At 37.1% G+C, this 22,882-nt stretch overlaps 3 protein-coding genes and 1 long non-coding RNA gene across 5 annotated transcripts in view; 3 read left to right on the top strand and 1 right to left on the bottom strand.

Moving 5' to 3' along the window:
• LOC306856332 (methyltransferase-like protein 27) overlaps nt 1–13,246 on the bottom strand; it is an 18,725-nt gene extending 5,479 nt beyond the window's left edge. Inside the window, exon 1 of the mRNA XM_079395561.1 lies at nt 13,213–13,246. The gene's annotated coding sequence lies outside the window, so the exon portion shown is untranslated. The remainder of the gene's footprint in view (nt 1–13,212) is intronic.
• On the top strand, nt 2,262–2,861 carry LOC306855620 (THAP domain-containing protein 1-like; the record flags this gene model as incomplete). The annotated part of the gene is made up of 1 exon (XM_079394389.1): nt 2,262–2,861. One exon carries the CDS (start codon nt 2,262–2,264, stop codon nt 2,859–2,861), a length of 600 nt encoding a protein of 199 aa, XP_079250515.1.
• LOC306856340 lies at nt 5,661–10,981 on the top strand. Its single transcript, XR_013783007.1, has 3 exons — nt 5,661–9,160; nt 10,263–10,379; nt 10,732–10,981. It is a non-coding gene; the product is annotated as an uncharacterized lncRNA (long non-coding RNA).
• LOC306856329 (merlin-like) lies at nt 12,651–22,882 on the top strand. 2 transcript variants are annotated; one of them, XM_079395555.1, is made up of 17 exons: nt 12,651–12,928; nt 13,507–13,613; nt 13,710–13,835; nt 13,925–14,047; nt 14,211–14,294; nt 14,383–14,451; nt 14,557–14,639; nt 14,720–14,795; nt 15,157–15,294; nt 15,487–15,561; nt 15,644–15,748; nt 16,586–16,708; nt 16,936–17,153; nt 18,498–18,600; nt 18,691–18,830; nt 18,919–19,069; nt 20,953–22,882. In XM_079395555.1, exons 2-17 carry the CDS (start codon nt 13,524–13,526, stop codon nt 20,998–21,000), a joined length of 1,752 nt encoding a protein of 583 aa, XP_079251681.1. In that variant the 5' UTR covers nt 12,651–12,928; nt 13,507–13,523; the 3' UTR covers nt 21,001–22,882. The 2 variants fall into 2 exon arrangements, with proteins under 2 accessions (XP_079251681.1, XP_079251680.1); XM_079395554.1 differs by having other exon boundaries at nt 15,635–15,748.

Genomic DNA, 22,882 nt, shown 5'->3' with positions numbered 1-22,882 from the left:
AAGCTAAATACGAGGTCATAATAACATGGAGTCAGATTAAATAATAAAATGGAGTCAGATTAGAGTTTAACTTAAATTGAAGAACTTTGCAACACTTGGAAAGACCGAACACGCAGGAACCCTTCATCCACCATTGGATACCTTCCTTGGACCAGATGGGTGGAGCCTTACAAAGTGGTGACCAGCCTCCGTGATCTCGCAACAGACGAGCAACGTCTTTCCAGCGCGAATTTCGCTTTGATTCTCACTGACTGAGAACATGAGGTTTGAGCTTCTTCTTCCCTGTCTGCAACTGCTGCGGTAAGTTCCTTCATTTTATTTTTGTGTTGAGTGTTGAGGGAAAGCTTTTTGCATCTCACATATAGACACATTTTTAGAACGGGTCGGAATACCCTCTGTTTAGACTAGGGATGTAACGGTATGAAAATTTCTAATCACGATTATAGTGACCAAAATTATCACGGTTATCAGTATTATCACGGTATTGTTAAAATGTGCTGGAGATGTTCAATAAGTACCGATACATAAATCACTTCACCAAGTTTCATACTTAAAAATCAACAAACAGCAAATAAAATGACTTTTTGTTTGCATAATCACTAAAACAATAACATTACCAATGAGGTCTGGATTTTAAATGACAATTTGACTGACACCAGTTTAATAGCATGTTCAAATAAATAATGTAAATGTTCAAATAAAGCTTTGAAAAAGTTTAACATAAAGGTAGACCACACATTTCAGCCTTTAAAGAAAAGGGTTAAATTAAAATGATAATTAATAAATGATTATATGTATTTTATCAGCTCCATAAATAATTCTATATAGCATATCTGAGTTGTTTAAATGTACATAAGTTTGTTTTTCATCAACCGGTTAAAATTTACAGCAGGTCATGCAAATTTGGTCAATTTTTTGGCCAGACAGAAACTGCACACAGACTGAATGTAAATAAGTGTCTGTAAATCCACTCTCTGACAGCAGGTGGCGCTTTATACGGAAAAGCTGAATTACAGCTGATTCCCGTGAACTCCGCGAATACTTCCTTTAGGTATTACATGGAGCGAAGATGAGAACAAAATGCCATCAAATCGTTTCTGAAGACAGTCCGAACCTTCAGAGGTACATTCATATAATTAATTCATTGATATATTAATTTGTATAATTCCCTTAGCACTCTTTTAAAACCTCCCAGCTTTTCCGCCCTGTTTTCACTCAGAACGAAACTACTGTGCTGCTGTGCGCACGTGAGACTGTTACTGAAAACTCCGCTTTATGCCGGACAGTATTTATTTATCGCGAGTTGTTTAAATCACGGTAATCGAATACGGTTTTAATGATAATTAAAATGTGAAACGGTAATACTAACCGCGGGGAATTTTATCATGATTTATCGTCAAACCGGTAATCGTTACATCCCTAGTTTAGACCGGAGCCGAAAAATCCGGTGGGCAAAAGAATTAGCTGGAAAACATGGCTTTTCAGGGACAGTACAGCAGCAGTGCAGATCAGGAGATCATGGGAATTCACGCTGCGCATATAAAAAATATCCTTCTTCATTTAAACGATAAAGGATTAAACCTTACGTGGAAAAACAATGAAATCATATCCTGGTTTTTGTCAGGAGAAAAATTGACATCTAAATCAAAAGATAAAAAACAACAGCTGCCATTGTCTACTTACTTCGGAAAAACGACCTAGAAACATTAGCCGAAAATGAGCGCATAATGGCGAGTCTCAGAGAAATTGAGAAAGCGCGTTCGGATGAATTGCAAAAGCTAAGAGCACAGGTCGAGGCGTTTACATACGAAAGACAAGGTTGGGCAAGGAAAAGTGAAAACATGGCGAGAAAAATAGATGCGCTTCAGGAGAAACTCCAAACAGGCAGTAATTATATATCTGCTCTTGAAGAATGTTGCGACAATGTCGGATTTCCAGTGGCCGCAGTTAAGCAAGCAGCACTGGATGAGACTTTTGATCCTGATAAAAACAGCGATAGTGACGATGATGATGTAGCCACATTAGAGAGTCAAACACGGAGAGAAACTCGTAACCGAGCTCCCGTTCAGAGACATGAACAAAGTCAGCGAAGTCCGATTATAACAAGAGCTAACGTTAAACCCAGCGAAAAGCCCTCCACGTCAGCTAGAGTAGGCTCCTTGCACATAGCAACCTGACGTCATATCCGCAACGGGTAAATATGGCCCACTCTTTTCCTGTTTGGCGAAATATGGCGGCGCCCGCGGCGTAAACAGCGGAAAATGAGCCTTAAAAAAGATAGAGTTTTTTTCCAGAGGCAACAGAGAAAATATCATGAACATTGTTGTGTTCCCACATGCACGTCATCATCTAAATTCAACGGCGTTTTAAGTTACCATGGATTTCCCAGCGATGTTGAACTCAGAAAGCGGTGGCTGGTGAATATTCGTCGTGATGAGTTCATTGTCACAGGACACAGCAAAGTCTGTAGTTTGCACTTCACACCGGAGCAGATCATTCAGCCGAAAACACCGGAGGGGAAAAGGCAACTAAAGAAAGGAGCTGTCCCGGTATTGTTCCAGTGGAATGATTACTCCATCCCATCACCAAGACTGAGCGTTTGGGACAGAGTAAGCAAACTTCAGCCTGAGCTGGCATCAGCAGAAGATGGGCAACATATGGACTGCACTCCTGCTGCTGATCATGACTATTCATCTGTCCCAGAACCCGCTTTCATTGACTCGTTAATCGACGAAAACACGAATTTAAAAGAAGAAAATGACTCATTAAAGAAAGCGATACAGGAGCTGAAAATTAGCTGTAAATTTGGATTACAAAGATTCGCCCACTCTGACGACGACATTCGATTCTATACACGGTAAGATGCGAACAAGATACCCCTGACATTAGTAATTTGGACCATACGTGACCATACTGTAACGTTGTGTACTCTTTCTGTTCCGTTCCCATAGATTTCCCAGTTACCATAACCTTATGCTGTTTTGGAGATTGGTTGAACCATCGGTGCATAAAATGGTTCGTGCGTCGAGGGCCAAAGCTGCTGAAAAATTTAATGAAGCAATAACATCTGTCCGTCCCACACACACGGTTGGTTTTTGCAGTTGTCATTAATAATAATGTTGTCATTAATGTTGTTGCAGTTGTCATTAATGATAATCATTAATAATAATATTTTTCTGCAAATATAAATAAATATTCTTTAGTTTATTTGATTTATTATGGTGGTTTTTCAAAGCAAACCTTCAAATTAATGTGAGAGATGAAAATGACATCTGACTGCATTTACCTCAACATTCTGATATTAGATTGAGTATTTTCTAACTTGAATCCATATTAATTTATAGATTTGAGTTGGGGGGGTCGTTATTTTTTGCTGTTTTGCATTATTGCTGTTGTATTTTTAATTATAGACCAACAGCAGTAATGATAATTGCACATCCTTTTATCTATTAGACTAGAGAGGTTACATTAGGTTTAATGATGTTTGTGTGTGTGTGTGTGTTTTCTCACCAGAGACAATCATTGCAACGATGGACAACACACACACAGTGCATTAACATACAGACATCTGTCCCCACATCCCACTGAGAGAAAATGCGGGAAAATGCCTCTCTAAAATATGCATCAGTTCCCTTTCATCCCCTTTCTTTCCCCTCACCCAGCTCACTCAGAATGGTCAATAGAAGAATGTAATATTCTACATTAATGCAAGTGTTATTTACAGTCATGTTTGGTATCATTTGAATTGTCTCAGGGCGACTGGTACAATGGTCTCATTCTTATAAGAAGTAAACTAAAAGGTAATACAAATCCTAAGAGTTCAGAGATATTTTGCATACTGTAGAGGGCGGTCAGTTCCCAGTGGTTTTCACGCAAATTACCTTCTGTCCCAAAAGGTGGCAACTTGGCTTGATCAAAGCAAATTCAAATTGTTAGTTCCTGTCTCCAGTTTGGGGGATGTTTATTCTGGTCTGAAGTACTTAAGGAAATTTGGCAAAAGGATCAGGGCGATTCTGTAACCAGAAGCCCGTAGTGTGGGTCTCAATGCTCACACTATGTATTTCTATAAAGTCAGGTAACTTATGCATCCTTTACTCGTAGAATTATCTTTGAGAATTCGATGTTTTGTATTGATATGATTTGATCTCTTTGAATTGCCGTGGAATTGACATAATACATACAGTATTTACCTGACTGATAATAAATTGTTACATTTGACCTTATTCTGTTTTACTCTGTAATTATTGACTCTAGCAGATTACATTGCATCCTTGTTAAAGACATGAGCAACCGAATGAACGAGTAAATATAAAGTCAAGAGTTAACTAGAATAATCAAATATCAGAATAATAAATTAGAAATGGACAAGCAATCAATTTGTATTTCAAGCTAAATACGAGGTCATAATAACATCAGGGGTAGACAATAAGGGAAATTTGCCACTGGCCCTCCGGGCCAGTGTCTTTTGAAGTTCACTGGCCCAGGTCAACGCGTCGGGTATTGATCCCAATAATCACGAAAAAGAACAGTTTGCTTGAACAACATGAATAACATTTATTTTTTTTAAGGTAGGTTTAGTGCAAAGTGCAGCAAAACTGTGCAAAAACATGAAACAAGTGCAAATAAACCTATTGCATAGGATTCATTCTCCGTAGTCACACAGCAATTCATTATATTATGTTCATACCATAGGTTTCATACACGTTAACTTTTCTCTAACTTACTTGTCTGCATATGTGGGCATTGATCTGCAGAGCTCACAGTAAACCTCTTTTTTTTCTTGATCGTAGCCCAGCTAGGGGTGGGCGATATGGGAAAAATATCATATCACGATTTTTTTTTAGAAATATCACGATTCACGATTTTATCACGATTCTTTGTCATGTTGGTTTTACAAGCTGTCTGAGCATTACAGCCAAACTAGAAAGACAAAGCCTTTCAAGGTAACAAAAAAAAAAAAAAAAGACATGGCAGATATTTAGGCCAAAGTGGGCGAAGATAAAAATCTGTGTCATCATTCTATCTTTCTTATTAAAAAATAAGAACAAAGATACACATTACAAATACACATAATATACAAATAAAACAAACAGTGCTTTATTTCCAGGTACAATAGGTGTATTTAGCAGAGCATTCAATGAAATTGAATGAACAAATATAAAAATAAAACACTAGATAGACTGATTCCTAAAGCAACTGTATTAAAGTTTTTCAGTCAAGAATAGTGAGTGATTTTTCTCTTTGTGTTTTGTTGTTTTGTTAACGTTAAATGAATAGTTCCCCCCAAAAATAAATATTCTGTCATCTGTCTGTCAATTCTGTCATAATGTTTTATTTTTATACCATCATTTACTCAAAAGTTGTTTTAAACCTGAATGAGTTTCTTTCTTCTGCTGAACATAAATGCTATTTTGAAGAAGGTGGAAAACAGTTGCTGGTCCTCAGTGACTTCCATTGGATTTTTCTTTCCTGCTATCAAAGTCAATGTGGACCAGCAACTGTTTGGTTACCCTCATTCTTCAAAATATCTTCTTTTGGGTTCAGCACAAGAAATGAATAGAGGTTTGGGACAACATGTGAGTGAGTAAATGATGACAGAAATAAAATTTTAGGGTGAACTATCCCTTTAATGACAGTCGACAGCACGTTTAGTGTCCTGTCCCTTTAAGAGCTGCACGCATCTAATATACAGGCACGCATCCATTTCTCTCTTAACTATTTACTTTCATTTTAGAGATAACCAACTGAGTCTGTATGTAAACCTTGTGTGTTTTGACAGTATTAGCGCAAAAGATAAGTTAGTTGAGTAATCAGGCGCTGTTAGACAGGCTTTTTAGCGCGCGTGCTTCAGGTGTATGAGCGCACGTCAGACCAGCGCGCGAATTAAACATTTAACCAGCAAGGCTTGTGTGCAAATAATGTACTTTTGCGATCGCGAATAAGTGCAGTGTCCTGTCAGAGTAACTCTACTGCTGTATGTCGTGTTGTACAGTATATAGAGACCGCGGCGCCAGAACTGTATTTGACATAATGTGTGCTGTAGCACAATACTACGATATTTCTTCAAAAGCAGATCGTGGAGACATTTTTATCGTCCACCCCTAAGCCCAGCCAATTCCAGCGGTCTCGCCACTGGGGCTGAAACTTTCTCTGCCTTTTCTTTTCGTATTCCCTTTCGCTTTCCCTCAATTCCTCTGGTGATTTTCTCTTCCTTGCCTTCTCTTTTTTACCCGGCGTTTGGCCGGGTGATGGGGGTTTCAGAAACATGTAGCCTAGCTTAATAGTAGCTATAAGTAGGTGCTGAGCAGCAGTGTGCAGTTTGCGCGCGTAACCGCGGGAGCGAGCATAAACCCGCTGCATCTGTAACCCAGCAAGCAATAGCCGTCATTTCAACGTCTCGGTTAAATATAGACCCGATATAGTCTGGCTATGTGTAACCCACTTTTAGCCCAAATAACATTTTAATCTGGATAAATGTATTTTTCGCCAAAATAACTTGTGAGATGTATGATATTCCATCATGTAAGCAAAGTCAACTGTGATTACACAGGGCTGCCAACTTTTGAGTTCATCTTAGAGTGAGATTTTGGGGGCGGGGCTTGTTATGGAGGAGGGGCTTGTTGAGGGGCGTGGCTTGGTGTGGAAAAAATACAAACACAAAATCATTGCAGTAGCAGAAGTGTATTAGGTATATATTGATTGTCAAAGTATTTGGTATCTGTACAGAATTTCTTGGGAGATTTACATTACATTTAATTTTCACAAACATTTTACAGAAATAGGATTAACATGTGATTAACATGTTCACAGATTAACATGTGCTCTATTGTAAGACTAGGCATATCCAGATATTTGTCATGTTTTTTTTATGATAAAGTTATATAAAATAACTGCTCAGTGCTGCAAAACAAACAACTCTGCTAATGCTAACTTAATTCTATATAAACTATAACAGCATATTAGCTACTAGCCTAAACTGGACGGAGACACGGGGCGCCCTGTAACTCACTGACCTGCCTGTGTTCACAATTCACACGGTGCAGATGGGAGGGAGAACGGCTGACTACACAGTTTATGGGAATAAATTGTGTATTTCCCTCACAATTGTCACAAAAAACTCACTACACTGTCTGTCTGGGGGCTGTTCCATAAACCAAGATTAGAGTATAAGCCAGGCTTATTTCGGTTAGTCAGGCTTATTTTTGGTAGATTCGGTTTCATAAATCAAACTTAAAAAAGTTCAAACTCAGTTACCCCGGCAACTTATGCTGGCAAACTAACCTGGTCCGGAGCAGGCTAACTGTCCGGCTAAGCTGAGCTCCTCTAACTCTGACCAATAGGAATGCATCCATATTACCACTGACTCTCTCACATACAGTCAGTTTAATTTATTATCGGTCCAAAAATAAAAGTATACAGAAAATACACCTTAAATAATCAAATAAATAAAAAATAGGCTACAACCAACTGTATTTAATGTATTGTGCCCAAAATGTAGGCGAATGACATTGTAACATAGTTGCTACTTGTGCATGCAGTTGATCAGCAGTTTCTAGCCATGCAGCCTTTCTCTCTGAATTTATGACAGCTGTACCTTTTATGGTTATTAGAACATTAAAACATTACAATCTAAAATGGCTCTTTAAAGCATTAAAGCATAAAAACACAATCAAAAGTTAAAATCACTGAATTAAAAATGTAAATTTATAATAGAAATCAGAGTACATTTTAACTGATAAGAGGAACACACATTTAACTCATTTGAGCTAGTGATTAACAGTTGCTGCTATCATAAAAATACACTTATATGTAGGAATTAAAAATTCTATGTGTCACATTTAATGTCCAACAACAAATATTTTAGCAGAATGTATATTTTATTCAGAATTCTTGCGCTAGTATTCTATTCTGCTCTGTCTGTGTAGAGCGCATGTGCGCCGCAGCGCTCGTTCTCTCGCATAAGCCCCGCCCACTCCTGACAGCTAAATGGATATATTTGCATGGCTTTCTGACATTTACAGATGTAAAAAATATACCTGTGACGTATCAGTTATGCACTGAGGAAAACACAATGTTTCAAATGCGTTAAACAGCACAAATATTCGCTGTTTGCTATGGTGGATCGATTTGATCCATGATCGACATTAAGGGCTGCTTCAGAATAAGCATGTACGTCACATTATCCTGACTCACTGAACCTGGATAGCATTAGTCAGATTGTGTTAACTTGAATTGTCGTTTATGGAACCGCTTTAGTCCCGATTGATTTGTTAGGTTATTTCAAGTCAGGTTTTGGACTTTAATCCCCGCTTTTCTTAGCGTCTTTTATGGAACAGCCCCCAGGTCTCTCTGCGCGTTGCTTTGCAAGATCATGCGGCGCGATTTTTTTTTCTCACTGCTGCACGAGTCTGCGTGAGAAAAGGGGGGTGTGGCGTGAGAGCGTGAGAATTGGGTCAATTGCGTGAGTCTCACGCTGAATGCGTGAGAGTTGGCAGCCTTGGATTACAAGTTGTTTGGTTTGCTTTATTTTACATGTTATATGTGTAGGCTGTGCGTAGCCACGATTTTGCTCGTATTCAGACCCGGCTATTTGTAGCCCACTTTTAGTCAGAACTGATTAATTGTAGTTTTTTTGCCAGGCAGTGCATGAAATGGTTGATATTCCATCATGTTCGCATTGGTAATGATATCTACAAGGTTCAATGTGTCATTTCACGACATGGTCGATCTGTAGTCACGATTTAGCTCCGAATTGGACGGCTATATGCGGTCTGCTTTAGCCCACCTGGGTAATCAAGACAATCTGGTCTACGTACGGTTTGGCTATAGCCCTGATTCAGACCACATATAGTATAAGAATATTAGTCTTAGAAATGTTTTCGCTCACAAAGCTTAATGTTTGCTGTCACACATAAACATAACATTCATACACAATCTACGATATGACTGTCTATCATTTCAAATTAAATCAAATGCAATTGCATTTCTCAACCGCTAGATGGCAAAACACTACTGAGACATGACTACTGGGACTACTGGCATTGCGCGACTAGATCACTTTAGCCAGATCTCGCGATAAACATTTCCGCCATTTTGTTTTACACGAGGCAGCTGTCGGAGAGCGACACTCTGAAAAGCGTCACATTTCTACTTCGATCTTGTAAGTATGCGTTTTATTTTTGGTATGTTCATTGTTTAAATTAGTTAGTTATTATAATGTGTAGAAACCGTGACATTTTAACATTACCATTGCAGAGTACTATTTTTCTCCAACAAGTTAACGTTACCTGCACGTGTTATTGCAACTGTGTGCCCTTCTAAAATGTATCTAACAGTTAAATTCAATGTGGAGAAACTATGAAACTTATCATTACTATTTTTTATTATTATTAAATATACCAGTATATTTTTGTTTTTAGATTAGAGTAAGAAATAATACGTTTTGATTTAATGCAAATTTTCTAAGTACTTTACATAAAACATAAAAAAGAAATTATTAAAAAATATTTTTTCCTTTCCAATTAATAAAAGGTAGTGGCAAACAGTAAAGTCTTTAAACTTGATAAAATAATTAAAATATGCAGCATACATTCAGTTTCCAGTGAATTTGTTTCAGATATATGGTGCATAAAAACTGAATGCTGCTTCTCCATGTTTTGTTTTGACTTTGGGGATATAAAAGTAGCTGGCTACTGTCCCAGATCACCTGAGAGGTCTGCTCTGGATGGTTCATAATGCATCAGAAGATTAGACATTTACTTTGGCCTTAAAATGTTAATTAATTTAATAACCAGCTGTAGTATTTTGATACTAGACAGACAGATAGCCAGTGTGAAAACCTCAGAAGTGGAGTGATGCAATCCACTTTATTTGATTTAAAGACACTGTTTATTGCAAATTATCCAGCAATCAGTCAACAAGGTAGGCTACAGCAATTGAATATACAGTACACTTGTCAATGACTACCATTAAATGTCTTGTTACCAACATTCTTCAAAATATATTTTTTGTGTGTGTTCCAAAGAAGAAAACCATACAGGTTTGGAACCAAGTGAAAGGGAGTAAATGATTACATGCTTTTTTAGTTTTTTTTTTTAAGTGAACTACCCCTATAACTTCATTAGAGTTATACGAGTAAGTGATAAAGAATGATATATAGTTCACTTTGAAATAAAATTTTGGTATGTTTTAGCTTACCTTAATGGCATCCAAGATGTAGGTGTCATTGTTTAATTTGGACTTCTCTGTGCATGCTCTTTCAGGTGGTGACCATATAGACCTGCATTATATGACTGACAGACAAGAACGGTTTGACCTAAAAATATCAAAATTGAAACTACTGCGGAAACAAAGACACCTACATCTTGGATGCCCTTAAGGTAAACTAAAACATACCAAAATTTAATTTCAAAGTGAACTATCCCTTTAAAAATAAGGGAAGAACTAAAGAAATGAAAATAAAATCTGTTTTCACCTTCATTAGAATGATAATTAAAAATACTGTAATCGAACAGCTTGATTTCAGAGAGGGGTAAACATACAAGAAGATAAAAAAAAAAAACACTGGATGGATATCTATCATTTTATGATGGTTGTGTACAGGCACTGCCAACACACATTTAACTACAATCAACTTGTAAAAGTGCATGTACCATTATATGACCCCTTTAAAAATGATTGTCCACAATGCTTTTCTTGAGCAATAATTGTTTTCTATTTCTCATTTGGCAGACACAGTGATGACCAACTTTCCATTGGCGACTGAATGGGAAATAAAAAATGCAATTTCTGGTCATTTTAAACAGGCACCAGGGAGAGCAGGGGGTGGGGGTTATGGCTATAAAGCTAACAATTAATTAAAAATTTTTGTATCTTAAGTTGTTTTACATATTTTGCAATATTTTATTTGTTCGTTTTTATGTTTGAATGTTGTCTAAGTTGTTATTATAATTGTTCTTAATAAATCCCTTTATGTTCAAGTAGTTTGGATGGATTTTAATTTATGAGAACCTGTTATATTTGAGTGAAAAGAATCCTTATGCCTCCTTTTGTTGTCTATTACATGTATATGTAGTGTAATTGATGACTAGTCTATTCTTGGGCTATGGTTAGACGTCTATTAGATTTTCACTGACAGCCCAAAATTAGCCTCGTTTTAGCCTAGACGTCTGGGCTGTGTTTTGACGGCTATTAGACGTCTATTAGACACAAAATTGCTTGCTGGGAAGGCTGTCGGGATCACGTAACCTGCTAGCGGTGGTTACCGAGACGATTTAACAGAAATCAAAACACAGAACCACAGGTAATTAATGTGAAATTAGACTTTTTTTTTTTTTAATCGAGGCATTATTTTTACTGGCCCCACCGGGCTAGTGGTTGGAGCGATCTGGTGGCCCTGACGGTTTTAAAAGTAGCTACGTCCGGGCCACCGGGCCAATTATATTGTCGACCCCAGAACATGGAGTCAGATTAAATAATAAAATGGAGTCAGATTAGAGTTTAACTTAAATTGAAGAACTTTGCAACACTTGGAAAGACCGAACACGCAGGAACCCTTCATCCACCATTGGATACCTTCCTTGGACCAGATGGGTGGAGCCTTACAGTTCACATCACTGAGGATCTCACATGGTCCGCTCACACAGATGCAGTGCTGAAGAAGACACACCAACGCCTCTTCTTCCTGAGATGGCTGAGGAAGTTTGGAATGAACCCCAGCATCCTCAGATCATTCTACACCTGCACTGTGGAGAGCATCCTGACAGGCTGCATCACCGCCTGGTTTGGAAACAGCACTGCTGGCAACCGCAAAGCTCTGCAAAGGGTCGTGCGAACTGCCCGTTACATTGTTGGAGGTGAGCTTCCTTCCCTCCAGGACATCTATGCCAGGCGGTGTATAAGGAAAGCCCGGAGGATCATCAGTGACTCCCGCCACCCGTCCCACAGACTGCTCTCTCTGCTGCCCTCAGGAAGATGTCTCCGCAGCATCCGATCCCGCACTAGCCGACTGAGGGATAGCTTTTTTCCTCAGGCTATCAGGCTAATGAACAGTCAGAACTAATACACCTACAACATACTCCCACCTTACAGTATGCGCACTGCACTTTAATTCCATACAGTTCAAACTGGACTACCAGTACATTACTGCACTAATACAACAATCTTTTTGACAGCACCGGATACCATCCAATGCACATCCATGACATTTTGCGTATCCAGTTTATATATAATCTGCTGCATCTTCGCATATTATTGTGTGTATATGTGTACATAATGTAGAATGTGTGTATCGATAACTGTATGTATGTCTAATAGTACACTGTGTGTACTGAGTATATGTACATTACACATTGTCATCTGTATAAGTCTGTAAGTATGTATAGTAATGTTTATAAATTGTTGCTGCACTGTCACTCACCAAGGCACGTGTGCTGTGGTGATGTGACAATAAAAGTGATTTGATTTTGATTTGAACTCATGTCACATATGTACATAAAATGTCCAATAAAACATTACACGTTAAACTAACTTATTAAACTACATTTTAAAAATGTACTTAAACATTAGTCGCTCATATGTCATTGAGAGTGTGCATATAAATCTGCATTACTAAAAAAATCCTTAAATTGTTTTTTCATCGTCTTTCCAGTAGAGGGCGGCAAAGAAAATCAACAACAAAGTATCCCAAACTCCCTTTCCAACACATTCTACCCAAGAAAACATCAGATTTATATTCCACAACCGCCCAGCTGATGGTTTAATAAGAAAATGGACGCTTTCAAAGACTTTTAAACACTTTTCGACTGCTTTATAATGATTTCCATGTAGGGGAGCAAACCAAATTCGGTTTGCATTGTTGTGGTTTAGCGGAGAGACTAGAAACTCCTCGCCGTGGATCGGGCCTGTTTCAGCACATAACCTATTCAAGGTAATTGAGTGATATTTAGCTGGTTCCATTCCTAAATCTTTAAGAACTATATTCTGAAATATGTTCTTTACAGTTTAATGTGACATTTCGCCGCTGCTAACGGAGAAAATATACGCTAGCTACCTCAATGTTTCATGTTAGGTTTAAAGAAAGAAATTCAAGCTTTATTAAGTCGTATACTTCTTGCTTGCTCGCTATAACATGGCAGACTGTGTATAACTCAGAAAAAGATGAAAACTGATCATATTTTTCTTGAAAATGATTAGAACGTGTATGCGACCTACCTGTGGTCGTCCGACTCCATGCATCTGCCAAGTGAATTGTGAAAGTAGCACTTAGATACAATGCTGCTCTAATGATAATGCAAATGAGGTGGTGTTTAATTAATTATTTTATATACTTTAAAATATCTATATTTTTATAAATATTTACTTATAACTCTGAATTGTTCTGCCTTTATTTATTTTTATTTTGTAGAGTCATATTATTTCCTCAGCTGTACAACTATTTTTATGAATAAATGTTTACTTGTGTAAAACATAGGCTACTCGAATTTCACAGTAATTCTTTGTTTTCAGGTACTTAAGAAGTCACAATGTCGATTTTGGGTCTAAAAAAGAAGCAACCAAAGACTTTTAAAGTCAAAGTCAGCACCATGGATGCTGAAATGGAGTTCAGTTGTGAGGTAAACATATATGAACATACAAAACTGTGTGTTTTGGTTTCTGTCTGGCATGTCTGCCTGTATTATCATGTTTTTATGTTTATCTGTGTCTTATAGGTCAAATGGAAAGGGAAAGATTTGTTTGACCTGGTGTGCCGGACCATTGGTTTGAGGGAAACGTGGTTCTTTGGCCTTCGATACACAGTGAAAGACACTTATGCCTGGTTGAAGCCTGATAAACGGGTGAGATGTAACGGTAGTGCAGAGCTGGTACTGAGAGCTTTATATAGTAACTACTCTGACAAGTTTGTTGGATTTTTAAATCCATCTAGGTTTTGGATCAAGAAGTTCCAAAGGACTCTCCGATAACATTTCATTTTCTCGCCAAATTCTTTCCTGAGAAAGTCGAGGATGAGCTCGTTCAGGAAATTACTCAGCACCTCTTCTTCTTACAAGTATGTGGGAGTTGTTCTTGTGAATCTGGCATGATATCTGTCCATGATGGTCTTTACCGCTCTTCAGAAACCTCTTTTTGGGGTTTGCAATGATTTATCTTGTTTTCTTTGAGAAACGGTCTCCTAAAGTTGAAATTAAAACTCTTCCTGTTTCTTTACCAAGGTCAAAAAGCAGATACTAGATGAGGAGATATTTTGCTCTCCAGAAGCCTCTGTTCTTTTGGCGTCATATGCTGTTCAAGCCAAGGTAGGGCTCCATATCAGTTTTCAATCAAAGGATGCATCTAATTATATAGTGCCGATTAAATATTTCCTGTTTGTCTTCCTTTCTGCAGTATGGGGACTATGATCCAAACTTTCACAAGCTAGGTTTTTTAGCTCAAGATGAACTCTTGCCCAAAAGAGTGAGTAATGGCTGTACCACCTGAGAATGGGTTCATTTATCAATCACCAGCATTTGCATTCATTAACATGACTTGTGTGTTTGATTTCTGTTCTTTATTGTCCAGGTGCTGATGCAGTACCAGATGACACCAGACATGTGGGAAGAGAAGATAACAGCTTGGTACGCTGAACACAGAAATATCACAAGGTAAGACTGTGCATATCCTGTGGTGTCCATGTAAATTGCCTGGATATAGAAGACACACTGCATTTGTTTTGTGTTTGTAGGGATGAGGCTGAGATGGAGTATCTAAAAATAGCACAGGATCTAGAGATGTATGGAGTTAGTTACTTTTCTATTACAGTAAGTCTCTATTTTTATTTCTTAAAATATTTCTTTATTGTTCACTGGTTGGGAGAAAGCTAACCTCAGCCAAACTCAATTTACAATGCGGTCCACACTTCCTTTGGTATTTTGAAACTTTAAAAAAGAATAATTATTTAAAAATATTTATGTATTTAATCAAATTTATTAAATGCAAAATAAAAGCATCTGGTTGTCTCAGACTTTTGGATCCCAATGTGTTTATTGCTATTCAAAATTGAGATCAGTTGGAATGATTGCATTTCTCTTGGTATATTTTAATGTATCTTGTGTGTAGTTACCACCAAATTATAGTTGATGAATTATAAATGATGAATTAAATCTCTACTAAATCTCACAGCAGAATAAGAGGGACACAGAGCTTCTTCTTGGAGTTGATGCTCAGGGTCTTCACATCTACAGCCCCAACAACAAGCTCAGCCCCAACAAATCCTTCCCCTGGAGTGGAATCCGAAACATCTCGTACAGCGAGAAAGAGGTTGAGAGGAAATTCTTCACCAAAAATATTATTTTTCATTTAATTTAATTTACATTTTATTTATAGGCGCCTTACATGACACACAAGGACACCTTACAATAAAACACAAAACATTAAATGACAATAATTGCTAATACAGCCTAATTAGTTAATTCAGAATTGCTTAAATATATTGTATGTGTCTCTTCTCAGTTTACTATCAAACCATTGGACAAGAAAAAGGAAGTTTTTAAATTCTACTCCTCTCAGCTCAGAGTTAACAAACTGGTGAGTTACTTTTATAAGGGTTTCTGTAATAAAGTGTTTCAAAATAGTTGGTAATGTCTTTTATATAAATTAGATCTTACAGCTGTGTATTGGAAACCACGACCTGTTCATGAGGAGGAGGAAGGTGGATTCCATAGAGGTCCAACAGATGAAGGCGCAGGCCAAAGAGGAGAAGGCCAAGAAAAAGGTCTATAATTTTTCACTTCATTAGTTTAATGTTTATTGTCATTAACCTTGTTCATTTATGATACAGCTTTGTGGTGTTACATTTCTTGTGATTTGTTCTCTTGAATTATTCATGAAATGTTATTATGCTAATTGAGTATTCATTAAATATAATGAACAGTACACTTGTAAAAATTACAACAGCACTGAGGCAATATATACTAACTTAAAGGTTTAGCTTCAGTATGGGCAGAGTAAAGTACACTATCATTAAAAAGTTTGGGGTCAGTACATTTTTAATAATAATAGAAAACTTTCATTTAAATTCTATTATGAATTTAATATAATAGAAATTAATATTTTCAATCAGCAAGGATGCATTCGATTGATCAAAAGTGACCGTAAAGACAACTGAAATGTTTTCAATATTTCTCTTTCAATTAATGCTGTTCTTCAAAGAAAATCTAATATAAAATATAATAATATTTCCAAACAAATATTAGGCAGCACAGCTGTTTTCAAAATTGAGAAAAGTAGTAAGAAATCTTTCTTGAGCATCAAATTGGCATATTACAATGATTTCTAAAGGATCATATAACTCTGTGACTGTTGAAAATTCACCTTTGCCACCAAAGAAATAAATTAATTTACAAATGGAAAAGTTATTTTAATATTGTGAAATATTATTACAGCTAACTTTTTTACTGTATTATTGACCAAATAAATGCAGCTTTGTAGACCATAAGCAATGTCTTTGAAAAAAATGTACATGAATTAATCAGATTTTTAAAAATGTATTCAGTGTCATCTTGTATTATCTTGTGCAAGATATCTCCCTTTGTCTTATGTGTGTGTTTAGGTTGAGCGTCAGATTCTTGCACGGGAGAAGCAGATGAGGGGGGAAGCGGAGCGAGCAAAAGAAGACATGGAGCGTCGCCTGTTCCAGCTACAGGACGAGGCTCGAATGGCCAATGAAGCTCTAGTGAGGGTTTTGCCAAGCTTGAAATTGAGTGATGCCAAATAGTTTACTTTCTGTTCCCCGCCAGCTTGTAATATATGTCCTCATAGCCCAGACGTAAATTTGAGATGAACTGCAGGGCTATTAAGGTCCAGACCATTGTCCTGGACTCCCATTAGAATTCCATCCATGCTCTGAGACTCCCTGAGACTGATCCGGTAAGCCTTTCTTATCTGTCTCCCTTTCTGCAGCTGCGCTCCGAGGAGACAGCTGACCTTCTTGCAGAGAAAGCCCAGATCGCAGAGGAGGAGGCCAAACTACTGGCCCACAAAGCAGCTGAAGCAGAACAGGATAGGCAGAGGCTGGAGGTCACAGCCCTCAAAACCAAAGAGGAGAAGAGACTGATGGAGCAGAAGATGAGAGAAGCAGAACAACTGGCGGTTAAGCTTGTTGAGCAGTCGGAGAGGAGGTGGGCCAGTAGGGTTGTCAGTAGTTGATACCAGTACCAGTGAAGATTCTGGATACTAATTTCACAGCAAAATGATCATGTTACAGAACTCATGATAACACTTCTTAGTTAAATAGTTGAATATTAATATACACTGGCCAAACCTTGGAATATTGAGATTTTTTTATAATGCTCTCCGAGGCTGCAATTATTTGATCAAAAATATAATGTATTTTGAAATGTAAATTATTTCTGTGATGACAGCTGAATTTTTAGCAGCCATTACTCAAGTCTTTAGTGTCACATAATACTTCAGAAATCGTTAATATGCTGATTTTGTGCTCAGGAAACTTTTTTTTTAAATTAATGTTGAAATTAGTTTTTGCTGCTTAATAATGTGTATGGAAATCAGGATACACTGCCGTTCAACTATTTGAAGTATGTACAATAAACAAAAGAAATTTAAACTTGTATTCAGCAAGGAAACATTAAATTGATCAGAAGTGACAGTAAAGATGTTTAGAATGTTACAAAGATATTATATTTCAGATAAATGTTGTTCAATTAACTTTCTATTCATCAAGGAGTCCTTAAATAAATTATCATGGTTTCCACAAAAATATTAAGCAGCAAAAATAGTTTGCAGCATTGATCATAAGAGCCATTAATAATAAGAAATTTTTCTTGAGCACCAAATCAGCATATTAGAATGATTTCTGAAGAATAATGAAACACCAAAGACGGGAGTAATGCCTGCTGAAAATTCAACTTTACCATCACAGGAATAAATAACATAAAAAAAAAACAGTTAAAATTCTTAGTTATTACAAATCTTTGGCCAACAGTGTAAATATTCAGTTCTCTTAATTACACGTTACTTCAAGTTTCAAGTTTTAATTATTCAAGTAAACAGAAATTAGGAGCAGTGAGTTGTTTTCTCTTTTTAATATAGTTTTTAATATTAATATTACACTCAGTTTTTCTTCATTTAAAAAGTTTTACACACAAAAAAATGCTGTAATTATATCAAAATACTTCAATTCAATTCAAGTTTATTTGTATAGTGCTTTCACGATACCAATCGTTGTAAAGCAGCTTTACAGAAAATACGTTTCTACAATATATTTAGGAGTAGGTTATTAGTGGTGACTATGGCAGAAATGTACAGTAAGAATCATGCAGTTAGTTACAAATTACACGTAATCAAACAGACGATGAGCACTATTAACTGCAATGATTATATGTTGCGATTAAACTTTGCGATACTCAGTGCTGTGATTTTTTTTTTTTTTCCAACCAGAATCAAGTATAACAGAGACATTTAATTAGAGAAGTTCAATTCTTGTCTTGTATTTTGCGGTTCAGATTGAAGGAGGCAGACCACCTGAAACAGGATCTGAACGAGGCTAAAGATGCAGAACGGAGGGCAAAGCAGAAACTCCTGGAGATCACCAAATCAACATACCCTGTAATGCTGCTATGACATGTTAGAGAAGTATTCTGCTGTTTATCATGCTTAGTATGCTTCAAAAACTTGTAATTTGTGTCATGCACTCAGTTAATAGCAGCATACTCCAGCCCTCCTCCACCCACTGGGCCAGAGAGTCCAGATACGACTGTAGACATGAACAGCTCCATCAGAATGGACTTCAAGGACTCGGATATGAAAAGACTTTCCATGGAGATTGAGAGAGAACGGTACGCACTTGATCACATTCTGTCTGAAGAACTATTGAAAACTGAAGCTACATATATGCTGCTGTCTTCTTGTGTGTGCGTGTGTCAGGCTAGAGTACATGGAGAAGAGCAAACATCTTCAAGACCAGCTGAAGGAGCTCAAATCAGAGATTGAATCCTTGAAGTTGGAAGAGCAGCAACAGGCTGGACTCTACAGTCTCAGGAGTTACGCTGAACCTCCTTATATTCCCCACAGCAATGTAAGAAACACTCATAATGAACATAACGCTCACTGCAACTAATTTATTGGAAAATAGGCTGTGATACATGGTTGAGTAATATATCAAACATTTTGGGGTTGAAGTTCCTGCAGTAATAACTAAAATAGCTAAACCAACCATTCAGAAGTTTGGGGTCAGGAAGATTTATTCAGCAGGGGTGAATTAAATGTTTTAGAAGTGAAGTAAAGACTTTTATAATGTAAAAAAAATATATATTTCAAATAATTGTTGCTCTTTTGTCATTTTATTTATTAGACAATCATGAAAAAAAATATTGTTTTTAACAAATAAAATAAAAATAAGAAATGAGCCCTAAATTAGCATATTAGAATGATTTTTGAAGGATCATGCGACACTAAAGACTGGAGTAATAATGATGAAAATTCAGTTTGCTATCATAGAAATAAACTACAATTTAATATATATTAAAATAAAAAAAACATTTGTATCGTAATATTATGCAATGTTTTTACTTCATTTGTAGCCTTGGTGAGCATTAAAGGGATCATATGACTTTGCAAAAAAATGTGTTTGTGCGGTTTAAGGTTAAAAAAACACATTATTTTCCACATACTGTACATTATTGTTACTCCTCTATGCTCCGCTCTGAAACGCGTCGATTTTTACAAAGCTCATCGTTCTGAGAAGCGAGGCGTGGTCTGATTGGCCAGCTATCCAGTGCGTTGTGATTGGCCGAATACCTCAAGTGTGAGATGGAAATGTTACGCCCCTTACTGTATTGTGATGCCGTGTCCCGGCGCAACGACCCATTGTAAACGAGGCATTTGTTGCATCCAGTGGGGACATAATTACTGATTATAATGACTTATACTGTCTTTTTACGCATCACGTTGCATCATGCCGCGTAAACATTACCATGTCTGCATTTGTGATCGGAGAAACGACAAACAACAAGCACTACTCTACACTGCTCACAACTCGCGTTTGAGTAGCAGAAATGTACTTACAGGCTGTGAGTCAGAAGCGCCAGACTGTCCTTGCAAAGTTGGAATTGCCCCACTTTATAGAAACAGTCTTTGTGCAAGCCAGCATTGTAGGCTACTCTTCTGAATTCAGGAAATAGACCTCTGTATAATGCGCTGCACACACTCTAATATGTGGGTTGAACTGTTCTGGAACAGTGTTGTAAATACAACTTAACCACTGATTTCTAGTTGTGTCCTCTTTTGGAAGGCCAAACAAAGTACTTTCGCTTTCACAACGAAACACACAGCGTCTACAGGACATGGAGCCAGCGGCAGCAACAATACTACAGCGAGAATAATAGTTCAGCCCTCTTTCTTTGCGTATACATTTGGGCGGTGTTTTGCAAATCTTCCCACACCGTGATGTAGACATGCGGGGGCGTGTTTGAATGAGTCGTTTTAGGGGGGTGTGGTCAAGTTAACTTTTATAAAGAATATCTCTTTTGTTTTGAGACTTTAGTCTTTGCAACTTCAGGGATCTTATTAATGCACAAACAGCTTGTAACACTCCAAAGCGAAAGGAAAACTTGAAATCGCATCATATAACCCCTTTAAGAGACTTCTTTCAAAAATATAAAAATCTTGCTGACATTACTGATATATTAAATACAGTTTGGGGGTCAGTAAGGTTTTTGAAAGGCTGCATTTATTGGTTAAAAATAAGGATTTGAATGATTTATTTATTTTAATATTTATTTATTATATGTTAATAGTTTAGAAATTTGCCCACAAAGTGGATCTTTACTGTCAAATTGCATGAATGTTTAATAGAATTTAGTCAGCAGATAGGGTCATATTTTCCAACATCATGAAATAGTTTGCATTTCCCAAAAGACTGTAACAGTGTTCTTATTCTGCCGGGTCTGTCTGTTGCAGAGAAATTCAGCCTACATGAATCAAATGGCCTTCTACGAGGAAGTGTGAAAGAACAATCCAGTCTCTGTTAGAGGAGCAGGGGGTCTGGAGGAGCAGTTTGCAGCTATCACTGAAGCATGCATGTACACCAAAAATGCAGCAACCTCATATACTGTGCTTTTAAGATTAATATATTTCTTTTACTTTTTCGAGCAATTTGGTTTTGTGTACACTTCAAGTCATGTTTTACTACTACCACAAATTGTTTGGCACTTTCAAGCACATGAAACTGTGTTTGTTCACATGCCAAAAATATTTGCTGGATATGCAAGGTATTAAGGGACATTTCTGATACAGATAGTGCCTTCAGAATTCTCAAATCTTTAAATGATGAACACAAGCTTGTTGATAAAGTTAAAAGCCACCAGAAATACTAGAACTTATTCTTTTCTTATGGGATGCTCGATCAGTTTAACACTAGGTGCCTTTAACAAATGCCACAGATCGTGGTTTTAATTACAATGTCAACCAGTGTCAATTCATTTTATGTATTTGCATGTTTTGAACTGTGGATTGTTCATTTTTTTTTATTGTTTTTCCCCTTGGTGCTTTTTGAATATGTAGATGATTGATATTTTCCAGTACACTCCAGTGCGTTTTGGAAAAGCTTGCACTACTCATTGGGCTGAATGATTCTTGACCCATGCACTCTTTCTCGTGGTATGACTGGTCGTATAACCCACTCGACAAGGGCGTCAGCTGTAACTACTCTATCATATTCAGGAACGGAGGGAGATTGATGGCCTCTGTTTATAAATGTGCTGTACTCGTCCATTTTGGCTGGAGACTCAGACTCTGAGTGGTTTTTGAATCCATGACTGTTTTTGATACAGTGATACACGGCCAGATTTGTCGGTTTATCTACTGCTTTCTATTACTAAATCAACTGACGCTTGGACTTAGTGCTATGGTTATGAGCCATGTTGACATTTCAGCACATTTACATCTGAGTAACATTTCAGATCAGTTTTTTTCCCTTTAAAATTAGTTTTTTTGTTTTATTAGAGAATGTCAGAATGTCCATGGTTTCAAAATGCAATGTATCCAATTACACAGGACACATACATTTTGCACTCATTTTTAAATGTTTTGAATGCTTTTGGGTATAAAGACAGTGAGTTTGTTGCTGAAATGTTGATGTGAGACAAACGTGTGCGCTCATATAAAGGGATGAGTTGTTAATGATGTTGGAGGAGTTGAAAGGTTGTTATGCCTCGTTATGTTACAGCATTTAGTAGCATTAATGAATTTTGGAGCAATATCTTTTGGAAATACACTACATGCATTGCTAAGTCTTAGTTTAAGTGCAAGACATTCCTGTTATCGTCAGCATGACTGTGCACATTAGCTTGAGATGTCTTAGGCAATTGTTCATGTTTTAATCAATGCCACAACCAGGTTTGTGTTTGTCTTTATCCATCTGCACCACATAAAGAACCTTGTTTTTTTCATGAATTTCATAACGTCATTATCAACAAGGATCATTTTCACTTTGTGTTCGATTGAAACACCTATCACAGCACAAGTTGCCTTTGTTTAATGTGTGTGCCATGGATTCAGACACAGATTGTCCATATGAATGTGGACATACAGCAATCTCATGTGCGGTGAATTGTAAATTGATATACAATTAAACTGCAAAGATGCATGTGAGGGTTTTTGTGTTTTGTATTGGTCTTCTGATGCCTGTGAAAAACAACAAGAGACCAAAATCCAATTTGTGTGTCAGACAGTTTATCTCACACTTGTTTATGTTTATCTGCAGAACATCCAGTGCTTCAGTGTTTATCTGGAGGTTAAAGAACGAAGTTAAAAGAGTCTGGTGTCTCACAATATGAAAAAGTTCAAGTCGCTGCCAAAAGAGGGCGAAATAAACCATTTTATGCTGCTG

The sequence above is a fragment of the Barbus barbus genome, assembly GCF_936440315.1.
Source record: "Barbus barbus genome assembly, chromosome: 36".
Classification (NCBI taxonomy): Eukaryota; Metazoa; Chordata; class Actinopteri; order Cypriniformes; family Cyprinidae; genus Barbus; species Barbus barbus.
Note: the sequence above shows the minus strand (reverse complement) of the source record. Positions and strands in the feature narration are given on the sequence as shown.